An 18,347-nucleotide genomic window follows, 5' to 3' on the forward strand; every position below is an offset into this window, starting at 1 on the left:
AGAAACTAAATAAAACTAGGATTTTCAAAATTTAAATCCTACTTTTTTACTTTAAAAAAAAGCTATAACAACTTCCTATTGGAAAAATGACCTGGGTTTAAAATGAAATCTATACTTAACTCAAAAACATAAACCTCCTAAAGCTAAATGTATGATCCTCTTATGAACTTAGGAAAAGACCACTTTTTCTTCATAAGGGAAAAAACCCACAACTTTATTGGTCATTATATGGCACAATAATTCAAGCACTTTGTGAGAGTGCAGACTTGCAAGCCCTTGTTTCTCCTGGTTGGCCCCCGGGGAGGTTGGAAAACCCCCATGGCCTTTCCAAGTCTCCACCTGGTGATGCTGCCCAAGGTGACAAAAACAAACTGGGTAACCACTTGCTGCCACCAATGACTCTCTCTTGCCAGATGGAGTCCTACTCTGTCCCTGTATGCTATTTAAAGGCTCTGACTAGCGGCTGTGTTTTCCCGCTCTGTTCTGTAAGCTAGCACAGGGGCAGTCTACCCCAACCTTCAACATTTGAGCCATTGGGCTGTGGGAAAGGTGCGCTTATCTGCTGTTGTTCTCTATTACCACACTGTAGATCAGACCTGGGCATTATATCCGGCCCGCTGGATGACCCTGACTGGCCCTTCTAAGCTGTTCCTGCACTGAGCGGGGGGTTGGGCTGGAGGATGGCCCGTCTGGCCCCTTACAACTCTGTGGTCCCCTACGGGTGGGGCCTTAGCGAACGGTGTGGCAAGCGGCCAATAGGAGCCTGGGGGGGCGGGGGCGGACTCAAGGCGGGGCGGGCCAATGAGCGGGGCGGTGGGCGGGGCGGGCGTGTTGAGGCCCCGCTGGCTCAGGTTCACCCAGACACCTCCATGGAGATTTGAACTCTGGTCTGGTCCAATTACTATACTTCTTGACACTCCAGTTGCCACGCTGTATTGGGTCGTTCATCCCCCTTGTGTCTGCTTTATTGTCACAGCAGCCCTGTTAGGTAGGTCAGCCTTGGTCCGCCCCCATTCCTACATTGCTTGAGTTCAGCCTTTTGGCCCGGCCCTCCACCATATTTTCTGTTTCTTATGCGGCCCCATGGAAAAAATAATTGCCCACCCCTGCTGTAGATAGCAAGACTGAACATGCATGGTGTTCTTCCAGAGATCAGGCATTAGAGCATTCCAAATACAAGGAAGTTTAATAAATGAAAATATTACACGTGTCCTGTTCAAGCATTTCAGGCTGAGCAAGGGAACAAAGAAAAGATGAAAACATGGCAGTCAACCCCTTCCTTCCCTGCGTTCAGTTCTTTGCCTGATGATGTTTAAATAGGACAGGCCAACTTTCCTTGAGGTTGTAGTGTAAAGTTCATCATTACTTTGATTCCCATCTCCATTGTTAGAGTTCCCAGGTGCTCGCTAATGGCAGGCAATCTCCCACCATGTCCTGCCTCTACCCACTGACACTCAGCTGTCTGCCAGGTGGAAACAGGTGTCAAACTCTCAGTTCATGGAACAGCTGGCTTGATGGATTCAAGGATTTTTTTCATGGCAGCAGAGTAACAGCAGAAGTCAGTTCTGGCAAGATGGCCCCAAAACTGTTGATAATATAATGCAGCAATCCCCACCCCCATGTGAACCAAAGTAACAGAAAGAGTCCAGCCTGAGAGTCAGATTCAACTACAGAACTTCAAGGGCAGTTTTCTGATAAGCACCTGCAAAGCAAAGGCAAAGCAAAAACAGAACACATCCCCACAGCTTCCCCCCCCACCCCCCCGCCACCGTAGGAATGGCTTCCTGACAACAGGCCAGCCAAAAGGAGGGCAGCAATCTGTATCCTTGTGTGATGATGTCACTTCTGGCAAGTGCTATAGTGTCTCCCTGGAGTGATGCCAGCCCTTAAGCATTGCACCAGAAATGATGTCATTGCACAGGGATACAGATCACCGCCACCTATACCCACCTCCCCAAAGCTCCCATCGGTGGCAACCCTACCCATTGTCCCTTGTGTTGGGGACAAGATGGAGTCTCTAGGCAAAAGTGTAATGGATTATGCCCATCCAAAGAGCTGCTCCAGCTGGAAGAGTAAGAGCCCTTCTTCCCCGTCTCCTGGGTTTTAATTCCCTCCCTCCCCTGATGGAATAACTCTAACTGCCCTTTCCTGTCCCAAAGGGAGAGATTTCCTCCTGCCACTTTAGTCCTCCCAGCTTCATGGCTTCCAGTGTAACTTAGGAGAAGAGTGAATTAGTAAGCTTTGGTCAGTTCCATTAGCATAACGAAGAGAATGAATGTTCTGTGCTAGGAGCTTGATGGTTCCCTTCTTCAACAGCTTTCTCTCGGCCAACTACTGTTCTGCACATGGACAGAGAACAGTCAGAATAATTGAAATCTTGGGGTGAATTCTTGGGAATCCGGTTGTGCTCAGCTGCCTACTCATATTTGTGCATGGCAACGTGAGTTGCATAAGGGAGAAGGTCTGCCAAGTAGGGTTGCCAGCCCTGGTAAGGGAAATACTTTGGGATTTTGGGGGTAGAGCTTGAGGAGGGTGGGGTTTGGGAAGGAGAGGGACTTGGACAGGATATAATGCCGTAGATTCCACCTTCCAAAGTGGCCAGGTGAACTAATCTCTGTCACCTTGTGATCAGTGGCAATAGTGGGAGATCTCTGCCCACCATATGAGGGTTGGCAACCTTATTGCCAACAGTCTGAAGTTGTTCACTCTGGAGGAAGAAAAGGGGTTCAGGAGTCCTTCAACTGAGTACCAGGTAGCCAGGTATCATCTTGGGCAGAGGTGGGATCCAGCAGGTTCTCACCAGTTCCCGAGAGGGGGTTACTAATTGGGTCCGCTTTTCCATCTCCACGCCCTCGCCTCCCCGAGAGGCATACTGCCTTTGAACGTGAAGGTTCCATATAGCAATTGCGACTAAGAATGTAACTCCCTGAACTGGGTTAATCCCTTTCAGGTACTGCAATTCATCGATTCTCAGCCTTTGGTACCTTTTATCTCACCAGTCACTATCAAAGAACCTGTGTGTTTCACCATTGCTGTGTTCAGATTTGTGAGTTGGGGCATTTTCTATAATGTGATGATGATTTAAAAATGACCTGGTGCAAAAAAATTTGGGGGGGTCGTGATGGGGTGGCTGCCCTTGGGGGGGGGCATCCAGGTTTTGGGCAGGGCTCAGGTTTCCCTAGGTATGCCCCTGCCCCCTTTGCTGAGGGGGGGGGGCTGGTGAGGGAACCTGTTACTAACATTTTTGGATCCCACCACTGATCTTGGGGCTGAGGAAATGGGGTGACATTGGACAGATGGAAAGCTGAGGTGGGGGCTGATTGCGCCCTAGGCCCTTTCCGCACAGCCAATTACAAGTGGATTGCAGGTGGGATACATGAATCTGTCCTCGCCCCGTGCTGTTCACATGGCTGCTATCCCGTGGACAGACAGCGCATCAGCTGGGGTGTGCACTTTTGCATGGAGGTGTGTCTTTCCCCCCCCCTTACCTTCCACCAATGCACAGCTACACAGGCTGGCACATGTGACCCCCAGAGCCTTCCTGATGCCTCATGTTCCAGAAGAGCCTGCAGTGGCTCCACAGATGGGAGCCAGGAGGTAAAACAAAAACAAAAAAAGCCCAGCCGCATAATGTGCCTCCCACCTGGGGCTGTTCGCTCGGCCACGGCACAAATTGCGATGCTTGAAAAACCTGAGTTGGGGGAGGGGGACACAGAACAGACTCACATTAGGAGCAGGATCTGTGCGAAGTTCCCCCCACCCCAGGTTTTATTCCGGCGTTAACCCGTGTTTATTGGCCCATGCAGAAAGGGCCCTCGTGTCAACCTACATTTTCTATTTGAGATTGGGTAGTTTGCAATCCAATACCCTCCAGCTTGTAAACACAATTCCCTTGCTAAGGCCTTTTTCTCCTTCAGCAAAAATAAGCACCTTGAAGACTTACCCATTTTTATTCCAGCCTAAGCTTTCACAGGCTAGCATCTACTTTATCAATGATTATGGTTGTTGTTCCTTGTTAGGGCTTGTTTGGTGTATGCCTGCATTTTACAGATCTGATCCTCTTAGGAGCTGTTTCCACCCTCCCATTCTCAGTCAGTGTCATTATCTGAAATACCGACTTTTCAGTTTTCGTTTCTTAGAAAATTGATCTTAGGAAGCGATAACTAACCCTCCGTTCTGGGGAAAAGATTTACATTTTAGGTCTCCAGATTTATGTTGTCTACAAATGTCCTTTTTTTTTTTCCCAGAGAGCAGCTGGGAAAAGCACTATTTGCATGCATGGCCTCCTTCTTCACCTTTTGTGAAAAGCTGCTGCAATGCAAACACCCTGACAAATAGCCCTTTGAGCACGAAACTGCATATTTACACGCGCCCACCAAGCAGCGCTGGCAAATATTTTCAGAAGCCTTTTCAACACATTACCTTTAATGTCAGGTCTGATAGAAAGCTTTGAATGTGAGGCTTGCATTATCCTCTCAGTATGCAAGAGTAACTCCCACTTTCTTTGGGAGGAGGGATTGCACGGAGGCCTTTCATGGCAACATATCGGAGTTGCCTATAACAGGAGGACTCTTGCCTCCTTTCCGGTGGTGGTCTGGGGGTGGTGGTGAAAATTGCTGTCAAATCGCAGCTGACTTACAAGGCAGGAGATGTTCAGAGGTGATTTGCCATTGCCCGCCTCTGCATCACAACCTTGGACTCCCAGGGTTGGTGGTTGGTGGTCTCCCAACCAACCAGGCTAGTCTGGGCTCAGGACAATGGCTAGAAGTGGTAAATGGACCATTCAAAGTCAGACAGTACATAGAGTGATTTCTATACTTTTGTCAAATTTTCCTTTGGTTTACTGGGGCTGATTCCACTTGGGGATTTGTCTTTCATGGAAAGCAGAAAGACTTTGGATTCAAGAAGAGGAGAAAGAGGAGGAGGAGGAGTTTGGATTTCTATCCCACTTTTCTCTCCTGTAGGAGGAGACTCAAGGTGGCTTACAACCTTCTTTCCCTTCCTCTCCCCACAACAGACACTAGGTGGGGCTGAGAGAGAACCAAAGAACTGTGACTAGCCCAAGGTCACCCAGCAGGAACGTAGGAGTGCGGAAACACATCTGGTTCACCAGATAAGCCTCTGCCACTCAGGTGGAGGAGTGGGGAACCAAACCCAGTTATCCAGATTAAAATCCTCCTGCTCTTAACCACTACACCATGCAGGCTTCAAAACGTAATCAGGGAAAGATGAGGGGAACATCTACATGTTATTGTGCTCACTCTAAGAATGACTTGTGGTGTTTCCAGGGCTTGCCCTTACATCCAGAGAAAGAAAAAAAAATCTGATTTTCTCTGGTTTAAACTGGGAGCTGTGAGGTTCATGCAGGTGGAACACCCCTCCAGATGATCCACCCTTGGTCTCTACACATGTGTGGGAAGTAATTTTTAAAAATAAACTCATTTAAAAATAGACGCATTTAAAAATAGACTCAACCCAGATTGTTTCCGTGGGCTACAATCGCTGCTTGCACAGATGCATGTGAATGCAAAAACAAGACAGGTTCCTTTATCCCGACTGCAACCCATTATACATTTGCTGTGCAGAAGGGGCCTTAGCTGCACAGTGGGGCTGTAGTGTGGTCTCCTCGTGTTTCTGTGTTTACACGCAAGGAGGCAGCCCAGTGCCAACTGTGCAGCTGCTTGCTGAAGTGTCAACAGGCCTCTGTTTTTCCTGGTTCTCTTAACTCTGCCCATCAGCTCCTTTGTAAAGGCACAGATCTCATCATACCAGTAGCATGATAAAGGGCTTTGTTAAAGCCTTTTAAATTGCTGTTATATCAATATACCTGTGATAGCAAGTATATCGATGTTGTAGCCCCTTTCCCAAAATAATTCTCCCACAGAAAGAGACAAAGCAATTCCCTGGACCACATGCTGCTGAAGAAGGAAACCATGTGCTAGACTCCCCCTCCCTTTCTCTCTTTCACTCTCTCTCACTCACTCTCTCCCTTCCTCTGCTGCTGCTGCTGCTTCGGGAGAAGACAGAGGCTTGTTTGAAATTAGAGGCTTGTTTGAAATAAAGTATTAAGAAGCCTTTCCAATCATTTGGGGAGTGTAGAAGTTGAGTGGGGGAGGTGGGGTGGAGCCAAAAAGAGACCCAGCTTGTACTGTTCCTTGGAAAAACCAACTCCCTGCTGTTGTTATTATTATATCGAGATATCGATAGCAATATACCTGTGATAGCAATATACCTGTGATAGCAATTATTATATCAAGATATCAATATCTTGATATGAGCATTTTGAGCAGGAAGGAGTCAGCAACATAGAAAGAGTGGGCCGGGCGGGGGGGGGGGGAGGGCAGCAGAAGATGTGGACAATAGTGTGAGAGAGTGGAAAGGGTGGTGCTAGGTAGGCTGGCTGTGGGTGGAGGGGAGATGTCCAGGGCAAATCTTTGTGCTCTGGTGGTGAAGCAAATTAAAAGTCCCACTAGAACTGGTCTTGCCTGCTGCAGAGAGAATGGAATGTGAAAGTGGGGGTTGAGGAAATATGTCCAAAGAAGAAATCTTGTTGCGACATTCACCCCCATCACACACCAGACTTCTTGTGAGTAATTGGCCTACGACTGGGTTTTCCATAACAATGTGAACTGTGGCAGTTCCACAGGATCTAGTGGAGAACCAACGGTACTAAAGATAATGAAGGAACCCACTGAAAATGTTACAGCTTTCAGACCCTTGACTGGCATTTAGGAACTTGGTATCAGGATCGGTAACTCCTTTTTAAAGCTAGGGAGGGAGTCCTGCATACAAAAATGTACAGTGATGGAAGAGCTGGTTTTTAATGTAAACGGAAATGTCACTTTTATTGAAATTATAGAATATTCTGTTTTGGCCATGTGAGCAGGAGTCTCGGCGTGTCCCGCTCCTGCTTTGCTTAACTCTTAAGCACTCTGATCTTCTAAAGGCTTAATTAAAAAAAGCCAGACGTCTGTAGGGAGAGCAGTTCTTTGAAACTAAAGCAATTAAAGATATGCTGAATGTACTGCAGAAAAGATAAGCTGGTGCATGGGTGAAAGCGTGTTGCGCGGTCATCGGGGAAACAGAGACTAAAATGGCAAAAAGAAAGAGAAGCTGCCTTCCAAACATATTTAAAGTGGAGCACTGAGTTGGGGACTTGGGGAAAATTTATTCTGTGGTCTTGCTGGCCGAAGGTCCAATCATGCTGATGCTCCATGGCAAATTGGCCCATCTTTCTCCTTTTTCTTTTTCTGAATTGCTCCTCACTCCTATCCAAGCCATGCTTTACAGCTCAGCCACAAGTCTTTTCAGGGATACAGTTGGCAGGGCTACCAAGGCCATTTCACGAAAATTCACTCATAAGCCCCCTCTCAGCCTATCAGGCCAATCATCTCGGCAGAGCAAGATACCAAATGAATGATGCGCCATCAGGTTACAACATACTCATGGCAACCCTATCCGAGGGGCGTTCCAGGCAAATAGCAAGCAAAGTTGGGTTGCCATCGACTTCCTCTGCCTAGCAATTCCCATCTTTCCTAGCCATTTCCCATACAAGTGCTGACCATGGCTGACCCTACTTAAATTCCTAGCTTTAAGAGTTCAGGTTAAACTGGACTATTCAGGCTGCTACCAAAGATACCAAACTGAGCCAGATATTTTTGCCAGTCTCTTTCAACCCCATGATTTACCAGCCTCCACAATACACCCACCATTGGATTGTGCCTCTGAAATGCAGTAGTCTGATCCCACCAACTAAAGTCTTTACAGGATGACCCCTGAGGCAGAGAAGTCTGTAAAGCATAGGTGTCAAACTCACGGCCCTCCAGATGTTATGGACTACAGTTCCCATCATCCCTTGCCAGCATGATGCTGGCAGGGGGTAATGGGAACTGTAGTCCATAACATCTGGAGGGCCGCGAGTTTGACACCTATGCTGTAAAGGATTCTCTTCACCCATCACATCATGCCGTGGTTGGCCTCCCTCTGAATCATACAAGTTCAGTTTTCCCTCCTGTGTTTTCTGGTTCTTTGTGCAAATTTTGGATGAAAAGGGCTGCGAGGAATTCCACTTCTGTGGTTTTCCGTCCACACCTCAACCCCATCCAAGGCCCTCATTTTCAGCATGGGATGGCCAGCAAGGTATAGTGGTGAAGAGTGGTGGACTCTAATTTGGAGAACCAAGTTTGATTCTCCACTCCTCCACATGAAACCTGTTGGATGACCTTGGGCTAATCACAGTTCTCTCCGAACTCTCTCACCTGCCTCACAAGGTGTCTGTGGTGGGGAGTGGAAGAAGTGTATAAGCCACTTAAAGATTTCTTATGATTGGGAAAAGTGGGGTGTAAATCCAAACTCCTCCTCCTCCTCCTCCTCCTCCTCCTCCTCTTCTTCTTCTTCCTTCTCCTTCTCCTTCTTCTCCTTGTCCATCTTCAACTCCTGTAAATTATTTTCCCACCCAAGTTTCCAATCCTAGGGTTGTTCCTCTATTTTTTTGCCACTGGTGAAAAGGAATGCTGCAAATTTCACTACATTTGAAGGTGATGATCAGATATGAGGTCATTACCCACTCTGTTCAATTCATGCTGACTAGATGCAAAAGCCAGCCAATCACATTTGCAGTGGGTCAAAACAATTCCAACCAATCAGCAGCCATTAGTGTCACTTGGGACATGGAAGGGCAGAACTGATTAAAACATAGCGTCCATTGATTTATATTATTTGTGACTGGTTTGATTATGTATTTAAGCAATTGCCTTCAGAGTGGGGAAGTTACACAGGAAGCATGGAGTGGTAGGAGAACTCAGCTGAGCTGTACAAAAAATAGACATGCACACAAAGCCAGTTGTGTTGTACTGCACAGTTAAGAAGGAACACAGTGAAGCAACCTGCTGAACAGACATGAGTCAAGTGGTGAGTGTTCAAGCATCACTATTGCTGACAGGTTTCTGGACAGACATGGGCTCTTTTTCAACTACCGACTAGAGCAAAGAGGTACTCATCAAAGAATCCACAGGTAGTTATCTATTCAACAAATCCCCAGGAAGTATGCACCCCAAAATGCATCATCTTCAGTCAGTTCATGGCTGTCTCTTACCAGCAAGGCTGGGGATTGAATCTAGAACCTTTATAGAAGGTGCTGTGTCACTGGGAAATGCCCACTCCTCAGCCTGTATTCATACACCTGGCTCCTCCCCCAACAGATTAATGGGCTTTTCTGCACAAGTTGTTTACTACATATCCTGCCAGCAAATGCTTCTGTGGCCCATCTTTCTGTGGCCCATCTACACATCGGTGTGGTTCTGGAAACATTTCCAGTTAACATTTTTCACTGTTTTCACAAACACTTTTATCACAATGTTTTGCCCAATTCATTTCCAAACTAGCTTCCCCTTCATCAAACCCCTGGCCCTTGCAGCAGCCCATCCTCTCTTCCAGCCATTTCCTCTTTCCCTTGCTCAGCCATTTCCCTCTTCCTCTCCCTCTATTTTCCCCTTCAGATTTCTGTTTTGATTTTTAAAGTTAGATTATTAACAGAGCACAGGTGCAATGGACAAGTGAATGCTAAGTTAATGTTTCTCCTCCCTCCTCCTCTATTTTCAAGGTGAATTGGACTAGCTTTGTCAATTTCACATACAACATTCCCTCCTCCTTGTGGCAGCCCATCCTCCTTTTCTGTCATTTTCTCTTTCCCTTGCTCAGTCATTTTACCCCCTTACATTACAAAAAATAGAATTGAGACTATTAATAGAACTCTGATGCAAATGGATGAGTGAGTGCTAACTTAACGTTGCCAAAGTACAAGGCAAGGATTGGGAAGATGTGACCCATTATAAGATGGCTGATTCAGGCATCACAAAAAGTCGAGAGGTTCCAAACCAAGCATCCCCCTGTGATGCCGTCAGCTTTTTCTGATAGTTGCTTCCCTCAGACCCACAAGTGATGTCTCCTGGATTCTTTTGAAGTGCCACCTTCTCCTGAGATGTGGAAGAAAACCAGGAATGACTGTTGCTCTACCAACGAGATGTTTTGGGGAAGAAGCAAGAGAGCACCAGGAAATATACATACATATGGGCACCAACTTTAGCAGCAACTTGTTTACATTTAAGGAGGTCATCTCCTAACGATTAGCTCCCACTGATGTTATTTGATAATAAACTGACGTTCTGTCAAAGGCCCTAAATTCCAGCAAGTATCACATTCAGCAAAGCCATTATAATAGATCCATTCAGAACAAACAAGACAGCTATCTCACTCCGCCACTGAGCTCCACACAGCGCCTTCCATGATGTGTGTGTTTTTGCCTCCCAGGGGAAACACTGTAGAAGTCACTTTGCTCTTTCTCAATTTGATGATGATTCATACGAAGGAACACCATCTTTTCAATTTAAACTCTCTCTGCTGAACATGCAGCCTCTTTCGTCACCCGTCATACAGTTGCCTTCTAGTCAGGCCAAGCTTCGCATCTCAGGTACAAGGTATCTAAAATACATTGCTATACATTATTGGCAATAAACAAGCAGTGAATCATATACTTAGTGTGCAAGATGGATACCAACAGACTAGAATTTGTATACTTAGGATTGATGCTATCCATTCTAGCTTGACGCAGCAGAAATTTATCGGATAATGTAAGAAGCAGAGTTAAGTCTGCAAATCAAGTCACTGCACTTTATTTGTATAATATTTTTTTTATTTCAATCACTGTTTGTAGAAGAAGATATATGGCCTAAAAAAGAATGTACGAGTTACATCTTGCAGAAGGTTAGCAGGGACACATTTGGAACATCGTTCCTTTTATGGCTGCCATATAAATAATTTGACTAAATTATTGCTTTACGTACTTCACTGTTATTGATCTACTGCACCGGTCAATTATCCAGCCCTGGGTATTTTTGGTTTGTTTTTTAACAGTCAAAGGATGACCGTACACTCAAGAGTGGTAGCTGTGAGGTCAGACAGGACCCTTCAGGGGTGTTTCTGACCTAGGGGCTTTATTGCTGCTGCTCCACCTACATCCTGCAAATGGGATATGATCCTTATGATATGATTGAAGTGTATAAAATTATGATATGATTGAAGTCTATAAAATTATGCATGGGGTAGAAAATGTTGACAGAGAGAAATTTTCCTCTCTTTCTCACAATACTAGAACCAGGGGGCATCCATTGAAAATGCTGGGGGGAAGAATTAGGACTAATAAAAGGAAACACTTCTTCACGCAACGTGTGATTAGTATTTGGGATATGCTGCCACAGGAGGGTGTAGGATACCAACTAATAACCTGGCTAGCTTTTAAAAGAGGGCTTTGGACAGATTTGGTATATGGGAGGAGAAGTCAATGTATGGCTACCAATCTTGATCCTCTTTGATCTCAGATTGCAAATGCCTTAGCAGACCAGGTGCTCAGGAGCAGCAGCAGCAGAAGGCCATTGCTGTCACCTCCTGCATGTGAGCTCCCAAAGGCACCTGGTGGGCCACTGCAAGTAGCAGAGTGCTGGACTAGATGGACTCTGGTCTGATCCAGCAAGGCTAGTTCTTATGGGATGAAAGAGAGTGGCCCTTCAAGGTGGATTCTTTATGTTTTCACTTTGTGAGACTCTGTCATCAACATGCTAACGTTCATGAGGGATTTTGACCTTTTCCTCTCTGCCTTTCTGTCCCTCTTTTAATGATGTCACAAAAGATCACACATTGTTTTGGTGTCAGAAAGAGGGGGGGAATGCTCTGGTGACTGGTGGTGTCGAAAAGTAAGTTGCTCTCTCCCCCCCCTCCTCACCCAGCAGACATGCTGGTGATTAATCTGCATATGCAAATGAAGAAGGAAAATGGGTAGTTGCTGTATTATTATTTTTTTGTGCTAATTACTGCAATTTCAAGCATTTGATGAAAAGGCTCTCTAATGGAAAGTCGTCCTAGGAGATATGTTGCTAAGAGATTCATGACTTGTCTAACCCTGTGAAAGGGGTGGTGGAAGGATGGGAGAAGACCGAGATATTGAGGACAAGAAAGGGAATGGGATACCAACGTGATGCTTCCCAGCACCTACCATATGCTGGATAACAGACCTTCATGCAGCAAACGGTGCTTAGCGCTGTTAGGCTGGTGAGACTGCACAGGCCAAAGAGAACTCCGCAAAAGGCATAGAAGGTGCACATGGCATGGTTGAACAGCCACCTGGAAGGGAAAGATAAGTAAGCAAAATAAATTACTTCCCCCTAAAGGCATTTCTGGCTTGGCTATTGCAATTGTAAGGAGATACTTTAGCCGCCTGGGCAGTTCACACACACCTCTCTACTAAAATAGCTTCCCAATACATACATACATACATACATACATACATACATACATACATACATACATACATACATATATATATATATATATATATATATATATATATATATATATATATATATATATATATATATATATATATATATATATATATATATATATATATATATATATATATATATACATATACATATATATATACATATATATATATATATATATATATATATATATATATATATATATATATATATATATATATATATATACACATACACACACACACACACATATATATATATATATACACACACACACACACACACACACATATATATATATATATACACACACACACATATATACATATATACATATATGCATACATACATACATACATGCATACATACATACATACATACATATACACACACACACACACATATACATATACATATACATATACATATACATATATATATACACACACACACACACACACACACACACACACACACACACACACACACACACACACATACATTTTTTAAAAAAACCTGAATCCACATATATTGTGTTTTAAAATATATTGATCTTTGTTGGTTTTCATATACTACTTAAAAAATAAATGAGCTAGTGGGATTGAGCCTGCAGATCTGCCATGCTACCAAAAGTGATTTCCTCTGGCATAAGGAATTTTCCCATGAAACAGGAAGCTCTTCTGCTGCTGGGGGAAACACCTTTGCTAGCATGACAGATCCTCAGGATCCAGCACAATGAGCAGGCGCTATAATGGCATCTTTCCAAGAAGAAGACCTGCATATGTTGTACAAAATTCTGCAGCCAATAATGTTTGGTTGTTGTGCGTTTTCCAGGTTGTATGGCTGTGTTCCAGTAGCATTTTCTCCTGACATTTTGCCTGCAAACATCAGAAGAAAATGCTACTGGAACTCGCCCATACAACCCGGAAAGCCCACAACAACCTAGTGATTCCAGCCGTGAAGGCCTTCAACAAGAATGTTTGATTCTGCAACTGATATAAAATATGGAAATTAAATGGATGCAGGATATTTCTACACCATCACTTCAGAGTGCTACTTGAAGAACTTTGCAATGAAAACAGTGCCGTAACTGGACAGGAGTGCGCTCAGGGCTCACTCCATGTTTTCCATCACCCCGCCCCCTTGTAGCTCTGCCACTGAATGAAAACAACAATCACAATATAAAAAGAAGCCATTGGCCATAACTATCAGGAAAACCTTCCATGAAACAAAAGCAGACCATTGAAAAGTGAGTAAGATAAACCCCCTAAACAAAAGTCTACATAAAAAGATACATTTTGGCCTGGAAACTTAAAGAAAGTAAAGTAGGCACCAGGCGAGCCTCAAGAGGGAGATCATTGTAGTCCCTGCCCCATCTCACTACTGAAGGTAGAACACAGAGACCAGATGGAATTGACAGCTTGTGACTGGCAGCTGGTGGAAATTCAAGGGGAGCAGGGATATGGAGCATGTCATCTGGCAATGGCATTATATGGCAGATTTTTCCTGGAAGTGACGTCATGCCTCTAGGAATCACTGGAAACTCTATGGTAAAACCACAGATGTTCTGTCGAGTCCTAGAGAGGTGCAGCATCAGTTCCAGGGAGCATTTTTACCTGGAATTGATGTCATGCCTCTAGGAAGCACTGAAAACTCTATGGTAAAACCACAGATGTTCTGTTAAGTCCTTGAGAGGTGCAGCATCAGTTCCAGGGGGCATTTTTACCATAGAGTTTTTTGTGATTCCTAAAGAGGCATGACTTCACCTCCAGGTTCTTCCCTGAAGTGATGTGACACTGTCACTTGGTGGCTATTTGTTAATTCTTTTTTTCTTTCTCCTGCTGACCAATAGCATATGGCAACCTTTCGAGCAGGGCTTGGCAGGCAGATGCTTTAACTAGCACACTGAACAGTGTTGGAGGAGACAGTCCTTTCAGACACCCTGTCCCCGAGCTGTTTAGAATCTTAAACATAAGAACCAGCACTTTGAATGGATGAGCAGTGCATAGCTTCCTTATTATTCTGCTTTTGATAGCAATAACAATCACTGTTTCTCCTTTCCTCTCCCTTTAACCCTTCTCAGCTGAGCCCTGAGCTATATCCTGGCTCAGCTGCAAAAGGAAAAAAAGCCTATAAGTGCTGAAAAGCGAGGAAGAAAATGTAGAGCTGACCTCTGACCCCTTTCCAGATTGGCTGGAGGCACAGTGTCTGCATAAATGCCACCCTGCAGTTTCCCCAAGGATCTGGACTTCAGGAGGTCTTTCATTAATGTGGTTAATTGGGGAGAAAATACAGGAGGCTCCTACACCGTGCCTGAATAGGGAATCACATCATGTGGATGTTCTCAAATATAGTGGGGGTTTCTGTCTGAGCTCCTTAGAAGAAGAGCTGGCTACAAGTACATAACTGGTTAATAATGGCGGAAGAAAGGAAGCTACCTGTGTGCAAAGAAGGATGGTGTGGCCAAGGGGAAAAGGATCACAGTCATGCCCACATCGCTGATGGCAAGATTCACAATGAAGAATTCAGCAGGTTTCAGGATGGCTCTCTTCCGGTAGGCTACCAGGAGGAGGAGAGAGTTTCCAAAGAGAGATACTACACCTGAGGAAAAATCACAGGCAATACTCACAATAAGAAGGCACATCCCATCGTGGTAAATTCAGTCAATGAGTTTCTGGGAGGAGGCATTTTACCTACCCTGGAGAATGGAATCGCCTATTTACCTGTCATCCATTTTGAGTCGTGTGGCCTAACAGGCCTATAAATTGGTATCTTTTCTATCTTTTTTATCCCCCCACCTCCACATGAGCATCAGTTACGACTCAGGTAGAAACATGAGACAGGTTTGTGTAATTGTGTTGGAGGGTAGTGGTGGCAGTGGGTGGAATTAGACAAAAATATCTTTCAAAATAATAGAATTGAGAGACTCTCAATGAAGTTGATGGGCAGTCGATGCAGGACAAAAACATGTCTTCACATAGTGCAGGAAGCACTAACACTGGATGCAGTATTGACCACTGGCTTACAAGATTCTAAAAGGGAATTAAACACATTCAAGGGTGATAGGTCTTCTGTGGCTATCAATGAAACAGAACCTCCATATTCAGAGGCAGTATAACTCTGAATGGCAGTTCCTGGGTGTACCCAAACTGGTTGAGACTTCTCACTGGGCTATTTATGACCTTAGGGGACACAGGGTAGCTATCAGAGAGACAGAATACGGAACTAGATGAATTATGGAGCTGATTCTGCCGATCTATGCTGCATCATGTGGCAGGCCCCTGGACAGGACCCAAATGCCAATTTAATAATTTGGTAGCACAAAGAGGGTTGCTAATTTTATTTACATCTTTTATAGACCCCCTTTTCACTGAGACTCAAAGTGGATGACAAGAGAGCCAACATTGTGTGGTGGTTAAGAACTGGGGGACTCTAATCTGAAGAACCAGGTTTGATTCCCCACTTCTCCACAAAAGTGGCAGACTACTATCTGGTGAACCAGATTTGTTTCCCCACTCCTACAATCCTGCTGGATGACCTTGGGCTAGTCACAGTTCTTCAGAACTCTCTCAGCCCACCTACCTCACAAGGTGTCTGTTGTGGGGAGAGGAAGGGAAAGGAGTTTGTAAGCTGCCTTAAGTCTCCTTACAGGAGAGAAAGGTGACGAATAAATCCAAACTTTTCTTCTTCTTCCATTAAACAAGAGAAAAAGAGTTTGGATTTATACATCACTTTTTTCAACCTTCCCTTCCTCTCCCCACAACAGATGCCTTGTGAGGTAGGTGGGGCTGAGAGAACTCTGAGAGAACTGTGACTAGCTCAAGATTACCTAGCAGGATTCATGTGGAGGAGTAGGGAAACAAACCTGGTTCACCGCTTTTAACTGTGCAATAAGACTAGGATTACAGAATTTGAAAACAATAATGCAGAAACATAATGCAGAAAATGAGTTCCACAGATAGAAGAAAAAACAAGGTAACACTTATAGTAAATGCAGCAATTAACTACAATTAATGGCTGCATTTTTGAGCCATTCCGTTATACTCTAGCTCTAATCTCATTATTAAAATGCTTTAATGAACTTCTCAGTTTAGCAGAATGGACTGATCTGCAGTAGCTTATTCCACAAGATGGGAGCTGTAGCAGGCTGTTATCAGTCCTACCCATTTGTTGGGTGGATCACTGAGAAGGCTTTGCTCATATGTACCATAAGCAGCACCACAGAGATTCTTAGGTTTGAGGGAACCTGGCATAGGTGTCAAACTCTTGCTGGCAGGGGATGATGGGAACTGTAGTCCATAACATCTGGAGGGCCAAGAGTTTGACACCTGTGCATGATAGCTGGAAAACACATGCATTGTCTTTTTCATATGAAACAGCTATCACCCATGCCAAGAACTTCATACCAGTTAGGCTTTCCCGATACATGAGATTGTGCACCAGAAATATAATGCCTGAAAACAGCGACCGTGAAATTATCCCTAAGACAAATGAAGAACCTGGACTAGCAGCGCAGTTCCTTCTAGCAAATGTTTCACTGATTTTTAAAGAAGCATTCAAGAGCCATACAGACAAACTGGACTTCGTAACCTGGTTTTCAATGTCTTCAAGTGAAAGTGACTTCAAGCGTCCTCCCAGGGATAGCCAAGTTTTTTCTGTTCTTTTCTGAGAGTCAGAGAGGGCGTTCTTTCTCATGAGGACAGGCTTCATGCAGTAGTATATTGTGAGCCCCAAAGAAATGCAAGAAGGAACATCCTGGATTATCGCAAATCCAACTGAAGCTGCTCTTTTGTTTGAACTTAGTTGAGACAACAGTAGTAATTAAAATGTAACGTGGAGGATTTTCCTTTTTCTATTAAGTCATGCTAATTTCATTTGGAAAGAGTTTTTCCTATGTAATTGCCAAGGAGGACCTGATTACTCCTGGAGCACACGAGGGAGAGTTGGAATGGCTTCCTAATAGATTGGTTTGCAAATTAAATATTATGATAACAGTAACATGCCAAAAATACATAATGGTTGATATAGTCAGATTCCTCCTCCTGCAACAGAACTGAAGAGTGGATATATGTCCCATTTAGAGGGAAGGAATTGGAACTATGGCATATGGTCTTGTTTTCTTCACTATGATTTCTACTGCAAAGCATGATTTGGGTCTCCTTTGCTAATGGCTTCATTAACCATATCCATTAGGTATATTATCATATTGGCTGCTTATTACCAATGCATGGAGACTGCTGAGTCAGGCTACCTAAGTCTGATTATACACAGTTGCCCCACAGCAAGTGAATATTTCGTTTGGGCCAGAGACTTCTGTACTGATGCGATCTGTGTTATGGTGCCACAGATCCCGAAAGCCTCCCGGTTACTGAGAGCAGGGAAACCCCTGCTCCTTAGTCAGCAATCTGAGAAGATGTGAGGGGACTGGTTATGAACCCTAAGGACCTTATTCTGCATCATGGAATGCACAGGTTGGGGTCACAATCCCCCACCCTGTGGTGTAGTGGTTAAGAACAGGTGACTCTAATCTGGAGAACTGGATTTTATTCCCCACTCCTCCACATGAGCAACAGACTCTAATCTGGTGAACTGGATTTGTTTCTCCGCTTGTCCACATGAAGGCTGCTGAGTGATCTATGGCTAGTCACGATTTTCTCAGCACTCTCTCAGCTCCACCTACTTCACAAGGTGTCTGTTGTGGGGGGGAGAAGGGAAGGAGTTTGTAAGCCACTTTGAGACTCCTTAAAGGTAGAGAAAAGTGGGGTATAAAAACTGTTTCCTACTCCATTTTTTGTGAAACAGTCAGACATAAATAGTGGGTTCTTCTCAATCCCCATACTTATGATGTCCACTGCAGATTGTAAGTGTGGTGCTTTAGCTTTTGCCACTACCCTTGTTTCCCCTATGCTGAAATGATCCTCAGGGATTACTATCTGGCCTACTGGGAAAATCCACATGTATACTGGTGGGTTTCCCTAACAAGCCAAATACCAGCAAGCCTTCTGAAGTCAA

At 44.5% G+C, this 18,347-nt stretch overlaps 1 protein-coding gene across 2 annotated transcripts in view; it reads right to left on the reverse strand.

Moving 5' to 3' along the window:
- The window catches only part of LOC125433847 (opsin-5-like), a 90,420-nt gene that overhangs the window by 10,804 nt on the left and 61,269 nt on the right, over positions 1 to 18,347 (reverse strand). For both annotated transcript variants that reach the window (XM_048498756.1, XM_048498757.1), the window contains exons 3-4: positions 14,774 to 14,936; positions 12,047 to 12,174 (exon numbers count right to left, since the gene is read on the reverse strand). In XM_048498756.1, coding sequence (XP_048354713.1) covers positions 12,047 to 12,174; positions 14,774 to 14,936 — 291 coding nt within the window. The remainder of the gene's footprint in view (positions 1 to 12,046; positions 12,175 to 14,773; positions 14,937 to 18,347) is intronic.

Source organism: Sphaerodactylus townsendi, linkage group LG05, assembly GCF_021028975.2.
Source record: "Sphaerodactylus townsendi isolate TG3544 linkage group LG05, MPM_Stown_v2.3, whole genome shotgun sequence".
NCBI classification, from domain to species: domain Eukaryota; kingdom Metazoa; phylum Chordata; class Lepidosauria; order Squamata; family Sphaerodactylidae; genus Sphaerodactylus; species Sphaerodactylus townsendi.